The sequence below is a fragment of the Thunnus maccoyii genome, chromosome 2, assembly GCF_910596095.1.
Source record: "Thunnus maccoyii chromosome 2, fThuMac1.1, whole genome shotgun sequence".
Classification (NCBI taxonomy): domain Eukaryota; kingdom Metazoa; phylum Chordata; class Actinopteri; order Scombriformes; family Scombridae; genus Thunnus; species Thunnus maccoyii.
This window is the reverse complement of record NC_056534.1, coordinates 38,118,823-38,137,361: the sequence shown is the minus strand read 5'-3', so window position 1 is coordinate 38,137,361 and position 18,539 is coordinate 38,118,823. Positions and strand designations below refer to the sequence as shown.

The following is an 18,539-nucleotide window of genomic DNA, read 5'->3' as shown; positions in this document are numbered from 1 at the left end:
CCCTGATGGATTTCACTGGAGCTTAAAGACACAGTGCAGCGCCTCTCCTCCTCCCTGCTCTGGCTCCCTGCCACTCCTTTCTGTCCCGCATTGGCTGGACTCAGGCCAAGCTGATGAGTCGCTTATTACCGGGAAAAAAACCACTCGGTTCTTACCAAGCTACTCTATCTCTTTACTTACACAGTCATTGTAAGATAGAAATAAAGTACAATGTTCAGTAAGACCTCCAGCTCTGCTGTAACATCATGTTATTATGACTGATTGTCTCTCTGTTGGCAGGAGTTTCCCTGCAGAAGCTCCTTCAGTATCAGCATTATCTTCACCTTCCCCAGACTGAATCAACTTTAGATCCTCGTTAGGAGTCAATGCACGCTCATAATGTGGTGGTGTAGAGAGGAAGCTTTTTACAGCAGGATATGAGTCAGTCAGGTATCACAACCTGTCCAACACCTGCTCTGAACACTGCTGAACATTTCAACATTGATTTTGTAATAGCAGCCTCAAATTCATCAAAATCGTCTGCATAAGCTCTTTCTTCATCTGCTTGCCTTTTTTCTCTTCTCCAGTTGCCTAAACTTTGCTGATCTAAGAGGGAAAAACCCCATAATCCACAAATATAACAGTCCCTGAATTTGTTAAAATATTGTTATGCTTAAATTCGTTTTTTCTTGCACATCATAAAGTCTTAATGACAGGTTTGTGGGACTTCAAACTATGTGAACTGTATAAATCCTGCACACTGTCTTTTGCACTCTTTAATTCAGTCACTTTTTTTGGCTGCCAGACCTCCGAAAGGTCAAATCTACCAAAACAAAACATCATAATTAAATGGCTACAAGTGACCAGCAGCGTGTGATGGTGTCTTGTTTCTTTTGTCACAATCCAAAAAAAGGACCAAATGAGATTTTGGATATTGGAGTTAAATTCATTTTGAAGGCCTCCTGGCGGATGAAGAACCACAGGCAGCCTCTTCATTGGTTTTATGCCTCTGCATGTCTAAATGTGTGTTTGGTTATGTGTTGATTATGTGTGAGTTTTATCTTCCTGTTGCTCCAGAGGAATATGTGAGAGGACACTGGGGTTGTTGTGTTTTTTTTTTTCTTACACACATGATTCATTTCTAAGCTCACTGCGTTGCCCCGCGGCTGTTTATGCCTCTCGCAGCACATGATGGCCTGATTAGACTAAACAAACTAGAAAAGAAGCAGAACATCACTTTCATTGCTTTTTTTGAGAAAAAAAAAACGTTGATTTGATTTGTTTTTCCAACACAATTTTCTATAAAAATGTGACTTGTGATGGTTTGTCTTATCAGTTGAATATCAAAGAAATAACTGGGGGGGGGGATTGAACTTGTATAAATACACATTCAGACCCAGAGCTCAGCTTTGTGACTTTTTTCCTGCAGTTTTAACTCTTAATATCTATGCAAAGAGGGCCAACCGCCTGTTCTTTAATAAGGATAAGTGCACCAGTCCAGTGGTAGATATATTCTGGCCTTGGGTCAGTTCAGTTAATGTGATAACACACTGCCATTTTTCCAGAGTACTTCTGCCAAATAGACAGCTTTGTGTGGGCAGGGTGACGCCGGGATTAGGATCAAATAATCTGGGACATGCACCCTTTGGGGAGCAGGGACGGGTGGAGGGAGGGGTTGGAGGGTCTTTGACTCAGAAGCATGGGGTGAGAGAGAGCAGTAGCAGACCGACCATGTGCCTAAGAAAAATGTTTTTGCAGGCAGTGATGCCTCAAAGGGCTGTTTCATATGTGAAACACAAAACGTTTTGTTGTTTCTTGCCCTCATTTTCTTCGATATCTAATCTGATGTAAAGGTTCATAAGTATTTAACCCCAACATGTATCATACAAGACGAAGTGATGCACTGAAAAAACACATCATCCAACTTTACTTTTCACTGCCCAGCTGGAAACCTTCTGTTGAATATTCTGCATTCAAACAAAGGAAACCTGCACCCTCAGGTGTCAAAGTACAATACACCTGTTCACCCACCTATAGTCCAGCTGCCCATATGCTCCATGAAGATGTCACTGTTTGTGTTAGTGTGTGTGTGTGTGTGTGTGTGTGTGTGTGCGTCCTGCAGGATCATTCATATGTCTACTGTCCACTAAGTTCACATGTCATTTGAGCAGTTTATATGTCTTTCACTATTACATTATTCATCACTGAGGTGAGCATCTATAGCTGATCTGGGCTGACTCACTATGACTTAGTGTGTGTGTGTGTATGTGTGTTTCTGTGTGTGTGTGTATGTGTGTTTCTGTGTGTGTGTGTATGTGTGTGTGTGTATGTGTGTGTATGTGTGTGTGTATGTGTGTATGTGTGTGTGTATGTGTGTATGTATGTGTGTGTATGGACCCACAGCATGACTCACTCAGTGCTTTTAGACAGATGAGGACAGCGGTCTCATAGAGGGCAACGGAGGTTTTATACATGAAAAATAGCCACTTAGATTAGATTACGTATTGAAAAACATTCCCTCTCTTTCTCTTTCACCTTCCCTTCTCTCCTCTCTGTCTCCTTGTCAGTGACGCACGCACACACATCCTAACTCAATCACCTACAAATGGAGCTATCCTCACACCCTCAGGCAGGCACGTACGTACACCTTCTTCGCCTGCTGGCGTAAAAAACCACAGGGAGACTGAGAGGGAAACACACACACACACACACACACACACACACACACACACACACACACACTTAGACTTGAAGCATACCTCATCGTCTCTCCACATGAGGATTAGTCAAATGCTCAGCATAACTTTTTTTCTGACGCAACACTCTCCTCCATCTGCTGACTGGACATTATAAACCTGATATCAGTGTCCATTTGTCTTCACTCTCCTTTAATACAGTCATTGCAGTGGATGTTTGTGTTTTTGACCCACTCATTGTGGTTGTTAAGTGTCCATCCATGGTTCAATTGTGGTGTTTCACTTATCAATTATGACCCCATGAACAGATCAGACTAAGAGGTTGGTCAAAAAACAAAAAAAAAAAGCCAAACATTTCCTCAGAGGAACAAGGTAAGGTCTTAGATTCACTGTGATGTAATCCACTTTGCAGTATACTACAGTTGAGATCATTTTCTTCATTTGCAACCATATAATATTAGAAAGGGATATTCTAGCTGAATGTACTGTTGCTCTGCAGTGAAGCTCTGATGCACTGACAAATAACAAAATCAATTATTATTTTATTATTGTAAAATCTCAGCAAGTGAGCAGCAAATGATTGGAAAATTTACAATTTCTTTAATTACACTTGCAACAATATGCTCATATTCTAGAATAAAACATGCATTCATTTTCATAACAGATGGATCTTTGTATTGCAAAACAAAGGAGGAGAAACTGCCACGTTAAGCTGTTATGCATGGCATCACACTGTAGTGATAACCATATGTTTGATCCAACGAGATGATGTGGATTGAAGATGTGCCAGAGCACATATCTGAGTAAGCTAATATCAACGTGTGTAATTACTCATAGCCCAATGATCGCCCTCTGTCTGGATAAACCTGATTAGCATCGACTAGGCTGTAGCCGCCCTGTAATCCATCGTAAGGAGAGAGAGAGAGACGTGAGCAGGGAGGGAGGGAGCCAGCGACAGAGAGAGACAGAGACAGGATGATACAGAGGCTGTAGGGGAGACAGATGAGAAAGGGAAACTAGATGCAAACATGGTGCAAGAGGAGGGAGAGCAGAGAGACGGAATAAAAGAGAAGGGAGGAAGAGGAGGAAAATAAATAGAAAAGGAATCAAAGAGAAGCAGCAAAATGCGTCAGAGCAGGTTACAGCCTGAAGGGAAACCAGAGGAGCTGCACATGAAACTGTACTGAACTCCTCTTGTCCTCACCTTTACCATGATATTCAGTTGTTTAAATCTACTGTATATCAAAGTATATGGTTGTGTCAAAGGCAGTAGAGAGATCAATTACTTCCTAACACCATTACAACACATGTAGTTTATATGAAGTTAATATGAGACCTCAGGAGTCTGAGTTGGACAAATCAAGTGAGTATCTTCCACAGTTACACCTCTTTTGTGTGTTATTATGCCTCCACAGCAGGTCTTCACAGAAACACAAGGAGTGAATTTCAGACTAAAAAGACTATAACGAAGTAACTGGTTTGGTTTGTGGATTTTGTGCCCCATCACTTACACTGAAGGCATGTTAGGAAGGATCTTTTAATGCCAGCATGAACAGGAGGAATGATTCCAGCACGCAAAAACAGTTCCAATGTACATATGGGTGTGTGAGTATTGTTTTAAGACAGACTTGAAAAAGGACACAAACAAACCATTTGTCAGCAGAGGGGGTTAAACTGCTTGTTTGAAACTAGATTGTTAACAGCTGTTGACCAGGGAGCCATTAACTATTGACAAAATACTGAGTCCAACAGTGTCCAGCACTTCCTTTAGTAACGTCCAAAAGGACATTTGCATATGTGAAGCATGAGTTCAACTCGTGGACATCAGTGGTGTTAATAAAGAACTTTGCAGGTAACAGGTGTTACTTCAGGATAATTGGTGATTGTATTTATTGTATTAAAATAAGACTTGAGGTATGTATGAGTGTTTAAAGACACTTTTTGATTTGAGGTTATTGCTGTTTTTAAATGTGCTTTATAGTTAGACTTGACTTGATAAGACAACTACACTACATGTCATCTTATCATATATATTCTTTTAAATTGTGTTTTCTGCTTTAGTAAATGAATTAGGTTGTAGAGTGTAGTAATGTAGTCTGCTTTGTTTTTGTTCATTCTTTCACTCTAAACTGGTATAATTGTACACCTTATATAACTTTTTGCTTCATAATAATATTCCTTATTATGGTCATGCCAATAAATTGAATTTGAAAAATATATAAAGGCTAAATGGAGAGATGGAGTAAAAAAAAAGCTTCAAACGAGGGAAAAGGAGCACGAAGGGGGAGGGGATGTTATCAGGAAGGCAGATGGGGTGAAAGATAAAGAGGAGACTGGAGGAGAGACAGAGTGAATGAAATAAATGTAATTTCCACGATCAGTTTAACTGGGAGACCATTAGCATCTTCTCTCTACCTCACTTTCCCTCTCGAGTGTGAGTGTGAATGCACCATGAACATACGGGGATCCACACAAAAACTCACACGTATGATGTGATACAGGAGCTATTTGATATATTATATATCAACCCGGATGGTTCTCACAGAGGGGAACAAAAATCAATGTACTCACAAATATGATGTTACCACTCTGTGTGTGTGCGTGTGTGTGTGTGTGTGTGTGTGTGTGTGTGTGTGTGTGTGTGTGTGTGTGTGTGTGTGTGTGTGTGTGTGTGTGTGTGTGCTCATGTCTGTATCCACATATATTTCCATGTACATTTCCTTATTCATTTCCTAGTATGTGTGACTGTAATCTGTATAATCACCATTGTAAAGAAGTGATAATGGCTAAAGTGGTGGAAACAGAGAGCGAGTGAGAGAATCCACAGATTTCCATGTCGTTTACTGACAAGCTAATGTGGCCCCACTTAACTGGTCAAAGGCCATAAATGCATTAACAATGCTTGTTGCATTAACAGGCAGCTTCTTGTGCAAACAGAACCACAGCAGCAATCATGAGAGTCAGTTTACTGGTGATGAGCTTGCAGCTGCCGTTTGATTTCATAAATGTATAAAAGAACTTTACAAGAGTAAGAACACAATAATACTGACTTCATTTAAACCTCTATTGGTAAATGAAATATTGTCAGAGTTAGCCTATCACAGGTATGAGTCCTTTATTTTTGGTTTGAAATCTCTTTTGCTGTGTAAAGATGATTCATGGCAACAAACTGGGTCAAAATTATTAAGCTTCATTTATTCAGGAAAACTCATTGAGATCAAAATGCAGAACCTGAGAACAGGTTACAAACAGGATCACATAAGACGGTTCGTTCTCATCACAATCACAAAACTATCATCATAAACACTCAGACACACGACTTCAAACAATCACAAACACAAATCCCTCAGAGGAACTAGTGTCTCTGACTTTAAGCTGTGCTGCAGTTCATTCCAGTAGTGAGGTGTACTGGAAACCAGTCCTCTCCAAAACTGGAGAGGACTGGTATGAGGAACTTTTAAAGCCAACCTGCTCTGTGACCTCATGTCATGGTTATTAGCTCTGAGATCAGAACAGGCATGCTGGTGTCTTCTAGATGTCAGTGACGACCATCTGAGCATATTTTGATTCAAGTGTTAATGGGAATATTGTAAAGAATATGCATGGATGGAAAATAATAAAAAATGTGGTTAATATGGATTTTATGTGATGACAGAAAAAAGACTGTGTGATGTGGAGAATGTGTGAGCTTTGATCACTTTTTCAGATAAATGAAATTGAGAATCAGCTATAAGGGATTAAACGGTCTCAAAGCTCTGAGACCTACTAAGCTAATACATGTACGGGTGCAAACAAAGGTCAGTAGAAAAGCTCCTTTCACTGTTCTTAAATCCAGATTTACACCTCAGGTACATTTACTGTCAGGGCACTTAAACTACCTAAACTGAATGAATGTGCTGGTATTTATATGTTGATGTGTGCTTGTACATTTGTCTGCATAATTGTTAGTGTGATAGAGACGATGTAATGCCAACAGCATTCCAATGAATACAATACAACAAATTAGCTAATAGCTAAATCTGGCATAAATCATCTCCTCTCCTTTGGAGATTAATGTTTTTTGTGTATTGTCCTTGTTTAATAAAGACTAATAATAATAACAATAACTCCTGTTCACAAGGCACACTGCTACTTCTATATTCTCTTAAAATACAGCTAAAAATATTTGTGTCTTAACTGACATTTACTTGACTTGCATTATTTTTATATGTCCATTTTAGCACATAAATCTTGTTTTATTAGTCATTGTATAACTATATTATTGTCTTGTTCTCTGTGTAATTACTTTATAAATGTGTATGAGGAGTGGAACACAAATAAAGTTATTGAAAGTTATATATTGAGGTTGTTTTCTGTCTTCCAGCAACGCCCTGCTTTACAGTTATAAAGTTACAGTATGCAGCTTGTAGTTTGTTGCTGCCCAGTAAATCCAACAAACCGCAGTCTTAATGCCGGCCGCTGGAGCAGTTATGGGTGGAGCGTGATGCTCATTTCCTTGGCTGTGCAGCGATTTAACCCTGCAACTTGTCTCTGCGTTATTTATTTATCAGTTTACTATCACACTTTATGAACGTTGTGGACATGACTGTGCATGTACTTCTGTCTAATTTTGGTCTGTTTTTTTCTTTTCTTAGTTACACTAAAGGAAAACATCTACTACAGCATGCAATGATATTTCAAACAGCAGAAGTGGACCACCTTTTGGTTGTGAATGTGTTTGTGAAATATTCTTCTTAACGTGCTGATGTAAAGTTTTAAAGGTAAAAGTTATAAACTCTCAAACTAAACAAGAACACCTTTTCCCTCATTTGTTCTTTTTTCAGGTTTAGTGGGACAGCTTGTCTGCCAAAGTGGGACACTGGTCGACAATGTGTTAACTCACACAACTCCTTATATTCATCCTTTCATTCTTTCCTTAGTTCAATTGTTTATTTACTTTCTGTATTAACTTATTCTCTTTCTTTCACCTTCTTATTTGTTTTATCAAGCTTTCCTGCGTCATTTTCTCTTCTTGCTATGTTGCATTTCCCTGACCCAATGGGTGTGGGAGACTTGACCTACTGGTAGGATTATAGACGACTGTGGATTTAACTACAGCTCAGAAATATGTTGTAGTAGGCTAAATAAATAAATAGTTACATAGACAAAGAATTTTTAAATAATTAATGATTAAACATGTTGATATGCTTGATCTGACTTGAAACAGCAACTTCTGCTTTACAGCAGAGCCACTGTAACCGCCTCATCATTAAACTAAGGAATACTGTATGAAACATGCTTAGAAAAGTGTCCCACTTTACATGAAAACACTGTCCCAGTTTTGGTGAACACCTTCAGCAAAAGAGGGACAGTTTCCAGGAAAAAATAAAGGGCATTCTTATGTTGAACTGAGATCAGAGACATAATGCCTTTAATAAAATACCGAGTCTGAAGTAGCTGGGAAATTTATCACCAGATAAATCCCTTGTGTCTTTTAAGGTCACTTTGTGTTTGGCTCCCAGCCACGCCCTAAATAATGATGTCGCAGCAACAGCAATGACTGTTCATTAACAAGTAGTGTTGTGACAGGATATAAACACTCACCAGCCTCTTCAGCGGGAACACCTGTGCAGTCTACTGCGATCCAATACAACAGCTTGGCCATAAATTCTACTTTTACAAAGCTTATACATATTCAGTTTTTGTTGACATTGTCAGAAAGGTAATAATTCTACTTTACTAGTGAGGTTGTAGTGGGTGGTGGCGGCGGTGTACTGGAGTGCATTAAAAGTGTTCCTTATATTTTCCCCCCCCCCCCCCCTGTATGTTAATGGGGTGGACAAAATATTAGGAACACCATTCAATATAATTCATCCCAGTGAACCACCACCACCCACTACGACCTCAATAATGAACATGAAGTATATATTTGCACCAGAAAAAAAGGAAATTCCATGAGGCTCAAGTGTAGATGAACAAATCTCAGTTTGACAATTACTCACCTGATCCTCTGCAGAATGGCCAAATAATGAAAGAAAGTGCAAATCAAAATTGGCATGTATAAGGAATAAATAAGCATATCCAAATCTGCCAGATCGAAGAATATTAAATCATGTTCAAGTGAGTGACAGTAAAATATTGAAATATAAAAGCACTATAAATGTGGATTAATCACAGTCACTGGACATTAGATGTACATAATGATTTGGTTATTTTGACCTGACTGGAGCTGGGTGCTGGGTGCTGGGTGCTGGGTGCTGGGTGCCGGCTGCTGGCTGCTGGGAGCTGGGTGCTGGGTGCTGGGTGCCGGGTGCTGGGTGCCGGGTGCCGGGTGCCGGCTGCTGGCTGCTGGGTGCTGGGAGCTGGGAGCTGGGTGCTGGGAGCTGGGTGCTGGGTGCTGGGAGCTGGGAGCCGGGTGCTGGGTGCTTCTGGTCCGCAGGGGGGCGCTGTCTTTTCTGCACCAACACGCAGACCTTAGCGGGACACCATCAACCTCTTCCGGCGTCACATTGACTCGCAGAGGTTGGAAATGAATCTATGAAGTCATAATTTTTCTTTTGCTTATAACTGCGTTTCTCCCACCGAAGGGAGAAATTGAACGTGTGTTTTTGTTTTGCATTCAGAAGAAGTTTAGTTTGACGCAGTTGTCGTAGTTGCTGCTGCCGGTGTTGTGAACATGTCTGCGGAGGAGGCGGACAAAACAACCACCACGGACGCCAGCGCCGGAGATGAAGAGGAGGAATGGCTGTATGGAGGTAAAACCCAGCTCCTGGCCCCAAACACAACCTCTCCTTCCCGACAGAGGCATTAATTAGTGTGTCGTTTACTCTTCTAATTGACTGCTAACGACCAACAGCGTCTGCTATCGCTGCCAATGTGAAAGGACATGAGTGTTAGCCTGGGAGCTAGCTGAGCTAAGTTAGCGTCTGTTTGATGTGCATTTGTCGGCCTGTTACAGCTGCATTTAGTATTTCAATATGTTTCTGTCATAGTTTAAGGTATTATGCTGGCTTAAAATTGTGGGAAACATTCATTTTGTTGCTCTCTGTTGGGTTTTGTTGAGGATAAACAGTTCAATAACGAGTTGAGGTTGTACGGAGGCCCGCTGTGGTCAGTTGACAAAAAAAGATCCATGTGTCAACCTGTAGCGTCAGATTATAAATCTGAGCCCTCGGTCATAAAGTACACGTACAAAATAATCAGTGACATGTACTAAAAGTATTCAAAGTAGAAGCTCATTAATGTTAAACGGGTATAATGACTCTTGTCAATGTTTATTATACATGATACTGAATATTTATTCGAGATACATTAATGCAGAGGTTCTCAAAGGGGGGTCCGGGGACCCTCAGGGGTCTCTGAGGGGATTCCAGGGGGTCACCAGCAAAAAGGGGAATAATTTATTTTCATCCATAAGTAACACAGTGACAGAATGACTATGTTGGTCCTGGGTTTCATACACTTACTGTAATAAAACAGAAAGCTTATCAGATGGTCTGTGGTCTAGTTTGTGTCAGTTTAAAGGTCCTTGACGTGAAAAGGTTTGAGAACCACTGCATTAATATATGAGTAGGTAATGGTTGGGCTGAAAAATGTACAAAACAACACTCAGCCTACAAACATAGTAAACAAAGTAATGCGAGGGAGCGGATTATGAATCTGAGAGGTTTGTGCACCGTGTGTACAGATTTCTAAACCAAGAGTACAGATTTACACATGGATCTTTTTTTTTTTCAGCTGGCCCCAGCGGGGCTCTGTAGGGTTGAAATAACTCAACGTGTGTCTTATTTTGTTTCAGATGAGTCTGAGAGCAAAGACGAGGATGAAGAAGCTAAACTCAATGCTGCCGTCAGGTAACGAACATCCACCCCGAACTTTAATACACCTGAGAAGACACCTGTTCACATCCAGAGTGGGAGGTGTTTTTCACAGAGAGGCAAAGGCTTTCTGGTTATAACTAAATTAATTGATTAGGTGTCAACTATTAAATGAATCACCAACTATTTATAAAATAACCTCTCTCTTCAAGTCAGAGAAGTGAAAGAGATTGAAAACACTGCAACATGTTGCTTTTGGACAGATATAAGAGCTTTAATCTAACATACAGATACTGATATGCAACACATTTCACACCTGTTCTTATATTCTGCTGGACCTCCAGTAGAAGTGCTCCTGGATATCTGATATGGATATTTTCCTACAGTTTTTGACATTGATGACAGATGGAAACTAGTTGAGAATGTGCCTTTTTTACAGTGTGCGATTCTTTCATTTTTATCTTGAGAGGATGTTGTTGTTGTTGTTGTTGTTGTTGTTTATTTGTCTTGACATTTAGACATTCATTTCCTAAACTTTTTTTTGCTCATTATTTGAGGACGAGTAGCGTATTTGGTCTTTGTTTTTTAAAGCTCCACTTTATCCACAGCGCACCTGCTGATGCTTCAACAGAGGACGCTGCTGTCGCTGCACACGCTACAGGGAACGGAGTGGCGTCCGAGGTAGGAAGCTCGCACACTCAGCCACATAAATACTTTCCCTACAGTTTTCATCCCTCTCACACCTGTTTTATGCTCCTTGTTTTTGGTCTCTCAGGCTGCTGGTGAAGCAGCAGGTGAGGATGTGGACACCGACAGCGACAGCGATGATGATGACGATGATGTCCGCGTCACCATCGGAGACATAAAAACCGGAGCACCACAATACACGTAGGTTTGAATCAGACTGTGAGATTTGCCAGATAAGTGTTTCTCTTTAAAATTCAAATAGAGGTTTGATATTAAATTAAACGTTTTCTCTTTAACACTTTAAAAAAAATGTATTCACATGTGAGCAAATTTGCAAATAAAATAATTTCCACAAATAAAGGAAGCTGTGGACATGCTGCAGATCTAAAGGTTTGATTTTAAGTAATTTTTCTTTTTGTTTCCACCATAACTTTTCTTTCATGAATTGTCTCGACATTATTTTGGTGCTTTGACATGACTCAGTCTTGTTGACTCTTATATGTGTGAATATGATGTCAGTGACACTTGTTTTCTCCTTGCAGACCTTACGGAGCTCCACCTGTCAATCTCAACATAAAGACAACAGGCTCCAGGCCTTACGGACAAGGTTTGACTTTGTTCTTCAATCTGTTGGTTTTTAGTTGTGATGAACTAAAATCCTTTTGCTTTGTGTATGTATGTGATTTAAATGTTCAGTAACATCTTATGTTTTCCATTTTTAGTGACCGCGAAGCTGAAAGGAGTTGATCTGGATGCTCCTGGAAACATCAACGGGGTTCCAGTGCTGGAGGTGGACATGGAGTCCTTTGAAGAGAAACCCTGGAGGAAGCCAGGTATGTGCTGTGATGTGCATTCAGAGGGGGGGGTGTTTCTACAAACGCATATTAGATAGCACATATCTGACAAGTGTGTGTGTGTGTGTGTGTGTGTGTGTGTGTGTGTGTGTGTGTGTGTGTGTGTGTAGGAGCGGATCTGTCAGACTACTTTAACTACGGCTTCAATGAAGATACGTGGAAGGCTTACTGTGAGAAACAGAAGAGGCTGCGTATGGGCCTGGAGGTCTCTACTGTCGGCTCAGTGACCAGTAAAATCACTGTGAGAGACTTCTGCTCCTTCTCTTTTCTTTAATTCTATATTTCACCAGCTCTCTGATTCTTAATAAACTATTACCTCACATTAGTTAGTTATATTCACAGCATGTATTTTCAAATTTCACATATTTCTACATTTCAATAAACCAAGTCTAAAGATTTGTTTGACTTGATGGTAATACCACAGTTTATTATCTAAACTTTAACCAGCATGTGAAATACTGTAAGGCCAAAGGTCTTTAGTGTTTTTGGTTTTATTATTCTTTCTTTAGGTTCAACAGGGCAGGACAGGGAATGAGAAGGACATGTCCAGTCTGCCTGTTCACACCTCCAAACCAGACTTCACATCTCCAGTCACCCTGTACAAGCTCCAGTCAGCCGTCAGTCAGGTCACAAGGTAACACGTCTTCTTTTATCTGCACACACACACATGTAACGTGTACAGAAACAAGAAGATAAGCTACATACAGTTAAGTATCTTTAGAGGAGAGAAGAATCAGTTTTGAACCATGCTCATCTGTGTGGCAGCGATAATGGGATATTTGACAAGGAAGCACGGAAAACAAACATTTCTTGTACTTAGATTTCAGTTTTCACCTGCTCAGACACTGTTGGTTAACACTGATGTAAGAAGACACACTTCCAGGTTCACCAGTGTCCCTGTGGTTAACACAGGGCTGTGTGTGTGTGTGTGTGTGTGTGTTTGTGTGTGTCAGGGCTAGGGCTGGGCGATTACTCGAATTTTATTTTCAATTACGATTTTTGCTTCCAATGATTATGAAAACAAGATAATTGAGATAAAATAATGATTGTGCCACGCTGACTGACGGCAGAAATAGTTTTCATGTCGTCTCTGCAGGATGAAATCAACAATGTTTGTTTATATTGATTCATTTCTTTTATTTCATCGCCCACCGTAGTGAGTTCATCTACCTGTAGTGAAACCGGTGAGCTCACAGACAGACTGGGAGCCGTGATCAATCAATGTAGATACTGTTAATAAGTTCAGTGTGATTTGAGCAGCTTCACTGACAGAAACAGACTGGGAGCGTAAAGAGACTGGTGCCACCCCAGTGAGTCTCAGAGTCGGTGTCGATCCATACAGTTAATCAAATGGAAGCGTTTCTGTTCCGCGAGTCAAAAATAATCGTCATTATGATCGAGCAGCCCTAGTCGGGGCAAATGTCACTCTCATCTCCTTTCCCCCTGTCCTTTGTTTCAAAATGGTAGGATCTCTCCCCCTCAGTGGACTGGCCCGCCTGCTCAGGACATGTCCTATTATACGTAAGTGGGCATGGCCTTGTCCCTGCAAGGTTCAACGGGCCTGATGGGGAAATGTTTAGTCGTTAAAGGAAAACTTTGCTTTTCTTCAACCTGGACTCTATTTTCACATCTTTCTGTGTGTAAGTGACAAATGGGGACAACAATCTTTGAAACTGGTCCAGTATTGAGCAGGACTGTGATGGTGAGCAGCAGTGATCCTTTAGGGTAACAGCTCCCGTCGATGTACGTCTACTGACAGTCCTTGTTTCTGCCACTGACTGGCTCACATTGTTATTAGAAGTGTCTGACAACATTATGGAAAGGACCATACAGAGAAATAAAACTTCTTTCTTTACCTTTCACTTGATCTGGTCTGTTTGTTATTGTGTCTGACCGAGTTGAGTTGTTGACAGTCAGAGAGGAGTGCTGGGAGGATGTTGGACTACAGGACGTGTAGCTTAGTTTCATGGCTGAATATTTAGAGCCAGACTCGGTCAGACAAAATAACAAACAGACCGGATCAAGCTAAAGGTAAAGAACAATGTTTTATAACCCTCTGTGTGGTCCTTTTCTATAACGTTGTCAGAGTGTCTGAGCCTCTGAGTCAGTGGTCGCTGACCGACGGGAGCTGTTGCCCCTCCGGCTGCCGGCTGAAACGTCCTCCCTCAACACTGGACCAATTTCAAAAACTGTTGTCTCCTTTAGTCACTTAGACACAAAAAGATGGCAAAATAGGGTCCAGATTGAAAAAATACCAAAGTTTCCCTTTAAGACAGGGGGCCTGACGTTTTTCTTGACCATGAAATGTGAGCAAAGAAAAACTCCTGGTGCTACTTCCAAGGCCTCTGAGATGCTTTTTGTTGCCCATGTTTATGGCTTCTGTGTGGTTGATGTGTTTGTATTACAAGTTATCTTGTCAGCTGACTGTAACTCTTCTACATTAGTAGTTTTGTTGGCTCGACATTAACAGAGATTTAAAGATAATATTATTGCAATTGGACATGTGATGTCATTTATCATCACAAACTTTGTTCTGTTTAAAAAGAGTCAAAACTTATTAGAGAAATGGCATCTTTACCTCCCTATAAGATGTGTTTCCTGTTCTACAGGATAAGTACAGACATCACACGGTGAGGGATCAATCCAGAAACTCATCTGGGATATTGATCAGAGGGCAAGAAGTGATTCAAAGCATTAAACAAAATGTAGTAAAAACATTGGCTAACAGTTTTAGAATCACAGGTTGGTGCAACAAAAAGTCACCTTTTAAAGATGCACAAGTCCTCGTGTTATGGGGTCTTTGAATATCTTCTTTAATAAAGCTGCTATAGTTGATGCTTTGAGTTGATTCTTTTTACAGCTGACAGTCGGGAGGACTGAAGAAAAACTAAGACCAGACCTAAAGAGCAGCTGTGAAAATGTTTCATAACCACAGTTTTGAAAGACTTTCACGTGTCACATAGACAGAAGTAAAGTAGAATTCTGTGTGTGTGAATTTGTTTTGGATGCTGCTATTTTATATTCTGTTCCCAGGAAGACAAGCGGGACTATAGATGTGATCGGTGGAGGGACGGCCACCATCAGCAGGGTTGAAGGGCGACGCAGACACAACTTAGACGGCAACAATATCCAGGTAGAGACAGTTACCCTGAATCACACACATCCTCAGTGATGTTAGACTCCAGTAGACAGTTTAGACTCCTCGCTCTCATTAAACTGACTTCCTGTCTGTCGTCGTGCAGGTGATCTCTGAACACTCCACATCTGAGGCTGAACCTGCTCCTGCTAAGATGCCCGCCTTCTTCCCCCCCGGACCACTTCCTCCAAACATACCTCCACCTCCTTTCCTCCCTCCACCTCCCAACGTCAGCAATGCACCCCCGCTCATCCCTCCGCCCAGTGAGTCCCGATGATCTCTCTCTTCCTCTGCTGTGAAGTATTCGTATATTCTTCTTTTTCTCTGTTTTTTTTTTTTTGTTGCTGATCATGGATTTTGTTATTTTAGGGTTGCCCATCACTGTCCCTCCACCTGGTTTTCCTCCTCCACCCAGTGGGCCCCCACCTGCTATCATTCCCACCATGGACAGGTATCACACATGCACAGCAGAGAGCTCGTCTGCAACATTACCTCATCAGACGTGGTGGATTTGAGTTGACAGCTTTAACCTGCGAATGTGAATTTAAATCTAATGACTTTTAAGGTTGTTTAACAGAGACGCTTAAAAAACTCTGTGTCACCGTTTGAGAGTCACTCAAATAACTCAAATAACATGCACAGTTTCTAATTCTATTTTTTTAAGGACAAAAATTTTTAGTTTCATCAAATACTTTAATATAATAAAACCCTAAATCTTTATCCTAACCTTTAGGTTCTGAAGATGACCACTTCAAAGAGAAACTGTGCTTATGATGTCATGACTAAGTGAAGTTTAACAAAACTTCTCACTGCGGCCAGATTGAAATGAATTATTAGTCATTACTGTGGGAACATGTAGTTCCTGTCACACACCATCTCTAACACGTTGTGTTTCCACAGTGGCCACCCTGGAGGTTACGACGGACGCTCTGTCCCCCCGTACCCGTTCCCTCAAGGTAGAAAACTCTACATCATCATCTGATTCTAAGCCTGCTGCAACCTTCTACATAAGAGATGAGATGCAACTTTACAGATTTGCGGTCATATGTATGGAAAATAATCAGAAACGGAAATGTGTTGAAAACAGCACAAAGCGTGTGTGGATCCCTGCATGCATTGTGTCCTATTGTTAACAGATCAGTGGATCAGTCTCATAGCCTGTTAACATTTTAACACAGAGTATCAACTCTTCACCTCTCCAGGTGCGTACCCTCCACCCTTGGCTGGTGGTGTGCCCCCTCCTTGGCCCCCGATGATGGACAACTCTAAGCCCTGGGACTACTATTCCCGTCGAGACGACAAGAGAGAAAAGGAAAGAGACAGGCCGAGAGAGAGGACGCATGAGCGGGAGAGAGAGAGGGAGCACAGCCCGTCAGCTATGGGCTACACCAGGTGACACACACACACACACACACACACACACACACACACACACACAGTTACATTTTTGAAGCTTAAAACCGTCGTGAACGAGGTCAGATACACAGACGGATAAATTATTTGTTAATTTGAAGTTTTTGTCCTTTCAACTACCATAGTGACGAGGAGCGATATCGTTACCGCGAGTACCAGGAGCGCGGTTACGGAGAGCGCCATCGTGACCGGACGAGCCGAGAGAAGGAGGAGCGACACAGAGAGAGGCGGCACCGGGAGAAAGAGGAGGGACGCCACAAGTCCTCTCGCAGGTACATGAACACAGACACACACAGTGTCCTTTTGAAATGTTTTCTATTTATTTAGCCTCTTTCCACCTCGTCTCAGCGCCGCTCTCTTCCACACATCATCTCTTCCTGTTGTCTTGGCATCATGCTGCCTCTTTGTCCTTCTCCTTGTCCTCTTGTCCCTTCTCCATTTCCCTTCCTCTTGTTTTTTTTTAACCTATTGATCTTCCCGTCTGTCTTTGTCCCTCTCTTCTTTCTCACCTTTTATCCCCTCTCTCTTCTTGTCTTCCCTCCCTGCCCTTTCCCCCTCTGATCTCTTTTCCTCTCCTCACCCCCTTCTCCCTCCATTAGCAGCAGTAGCAGGAGGAGGCACGACAGCGAGGAGGGCGACAGCCACCGGAGGCACAAACACAAGAAGAGCAAGAGGAGCAAAGAAGGCAAAGAGGCGAGCGAGGAGATCAGCGCAGACCAAGGGAACCAGGAGGCCATGGAGTGATTGCAACCTTTCCTCTCTATTGCTGTCTGTCTCCATCTGTCCCTCCCTGTCAGGAGACGAGCACAGACCAACAAAACCAGGAAGTCACTGAGTGATCGATGCGTTCCTGTCACCCCCCCTCCCCATCAATCTCCATTCTCCTCCATCCCGCTGTTGTTCATCCTCAACATCACATCAGAAGGAGAGTGGATGCAGCAGAGGAGGTGGTGAAGGAGGGATGGATGTCTTTTCACTTCATCCATCTTTCCTTCACTTGCTGACATCAGGCAGGGCATCAATCTATCTTCAGCCCCCCCTCCCCCTCCCCCCCCAACCCTCCTCTCAGAGCACTGCTGTAACAATTAGGTCACACTCAGAGGTTTCGTTTCCTCTTGTTTCATGATATCAATGATCAGCAGCATTTGCTCTTTTTCTTTCTTTCCTCATTTGTTTGTTTTTTGTCCTTTTTGTTCTTGTCCATTATGAAGACATCTATAGAAAGCTGTCAGTTTGTGAAATTCAATTAAAAAAACACTTTTGATAAGATGTAATTTTGTGACTTTTTTGGAATAAATGTCCAATAATTCTTCACACACATCAGTGATTAATAGGCATTAGTAACTACACAGTCTACCCATGATGCAACATTAAAATCTGCCTCTGGAGGTTCAAATATTATGACCACAGGAATCTGAACAAAATCCCATCAAACAAAAGAACAAGATATTTGTTATATGCAGAAAACAATATAGACTTCACAGGACCTTGTATTAGTTCCTCTATTGTAAACCAATAAAGTTAATAAAGTTATTATCTTTGATTCTAACAGTCGTGACAGCAGGGCCGAGGTTATCAGCAGGTCAGAACAAAGTTCAAGTAAACCTCAAATTAATATTTGATTTGTAAATACTGTAAACCAACAGCATGTCAGTGTCTTTGGTAACAATTATAGCAATGGACAGCATTTTATAAAATTTTATTTAGCACAGGTTGATATCAAACAAATGACAAACCAGCTGAGAATGAATGTACAAGTAAATGCTCCACCAGCCGTCTGGAGTTCTGGAGAGTTTAATGAATAAACTCAACATCTCAAATTACACAACCCCATTCATCACTGTTTCAGATGTCTCTAGTCAGTGGAACGTAACTAAGTATATTTATTATTCTCTACTCAGGTCCAGTTTTGTGATACTTGTACATTTTGACACCCTGAAGCTGTGCGATCATGTTTTGGCCAAAGCACGAAAACACA

The 18,539-nt window shown here is 41.4% G+C and overlaps 1 protein-coding gene across 3 annotated transcripts; it reads left to right on the top strand.

Moving 5' to 3' along the window:
• The first annotated feature begins 9,081 nt into the window (after positions 1-9,081).
• Positions 9,082-17,830, top strand: fip1l1b (FIP1 like 1b (S. cerevisiae)). Of its 3 annotated transcripts, XM_042398324.1 has the most exons (17): positions 9,082-9,176; positions 9,278-9,409; positions 10,453-10,507; positions 11,080-11,152; positions 11,247-11,359; positions 11,701-11,765; positions 11,881-11,991; positions 12,123-12,253; positions 12,522-12,646; positions 13,480-13,533; positions 15,046-15,145; positions 15,255-15,411; positions 15,518-15,599; positions 16,049-16,104; positions 16,351-16,540; positions 16,687-16,833; positions 17,161-17,830. In XM_042398324.1, the coding sequence occupies exons 2-17, from the start codon at positions 9,331-9,333 to the stop codon at positions 17,303-17,305; spliced, it is 1,683 nt and encodes a 560-aa protein (XP_042254258.1). In that variant the 5' UTR covers positions 9,082-9,176; positions 9,278-9,330; the 3' UTR covers positions 17,306-17,830. The 3 variants fall into 3 exon arrangements, with proteins under 3 accessions (XP_042254258.1, XP_042254277.1, XP_042254267.1); XM_042398333.1 differs by having other exon boundaries at positions 9,121-9,409; positions 17,164-17,830; XM_042398343.1 differs by lacking the exon at positions 13,480-13,533 and having other exon boundaries at positions 9,119-9,409.
• Positions 17,831-18,539: the final 709 nt, after the last annotated feature.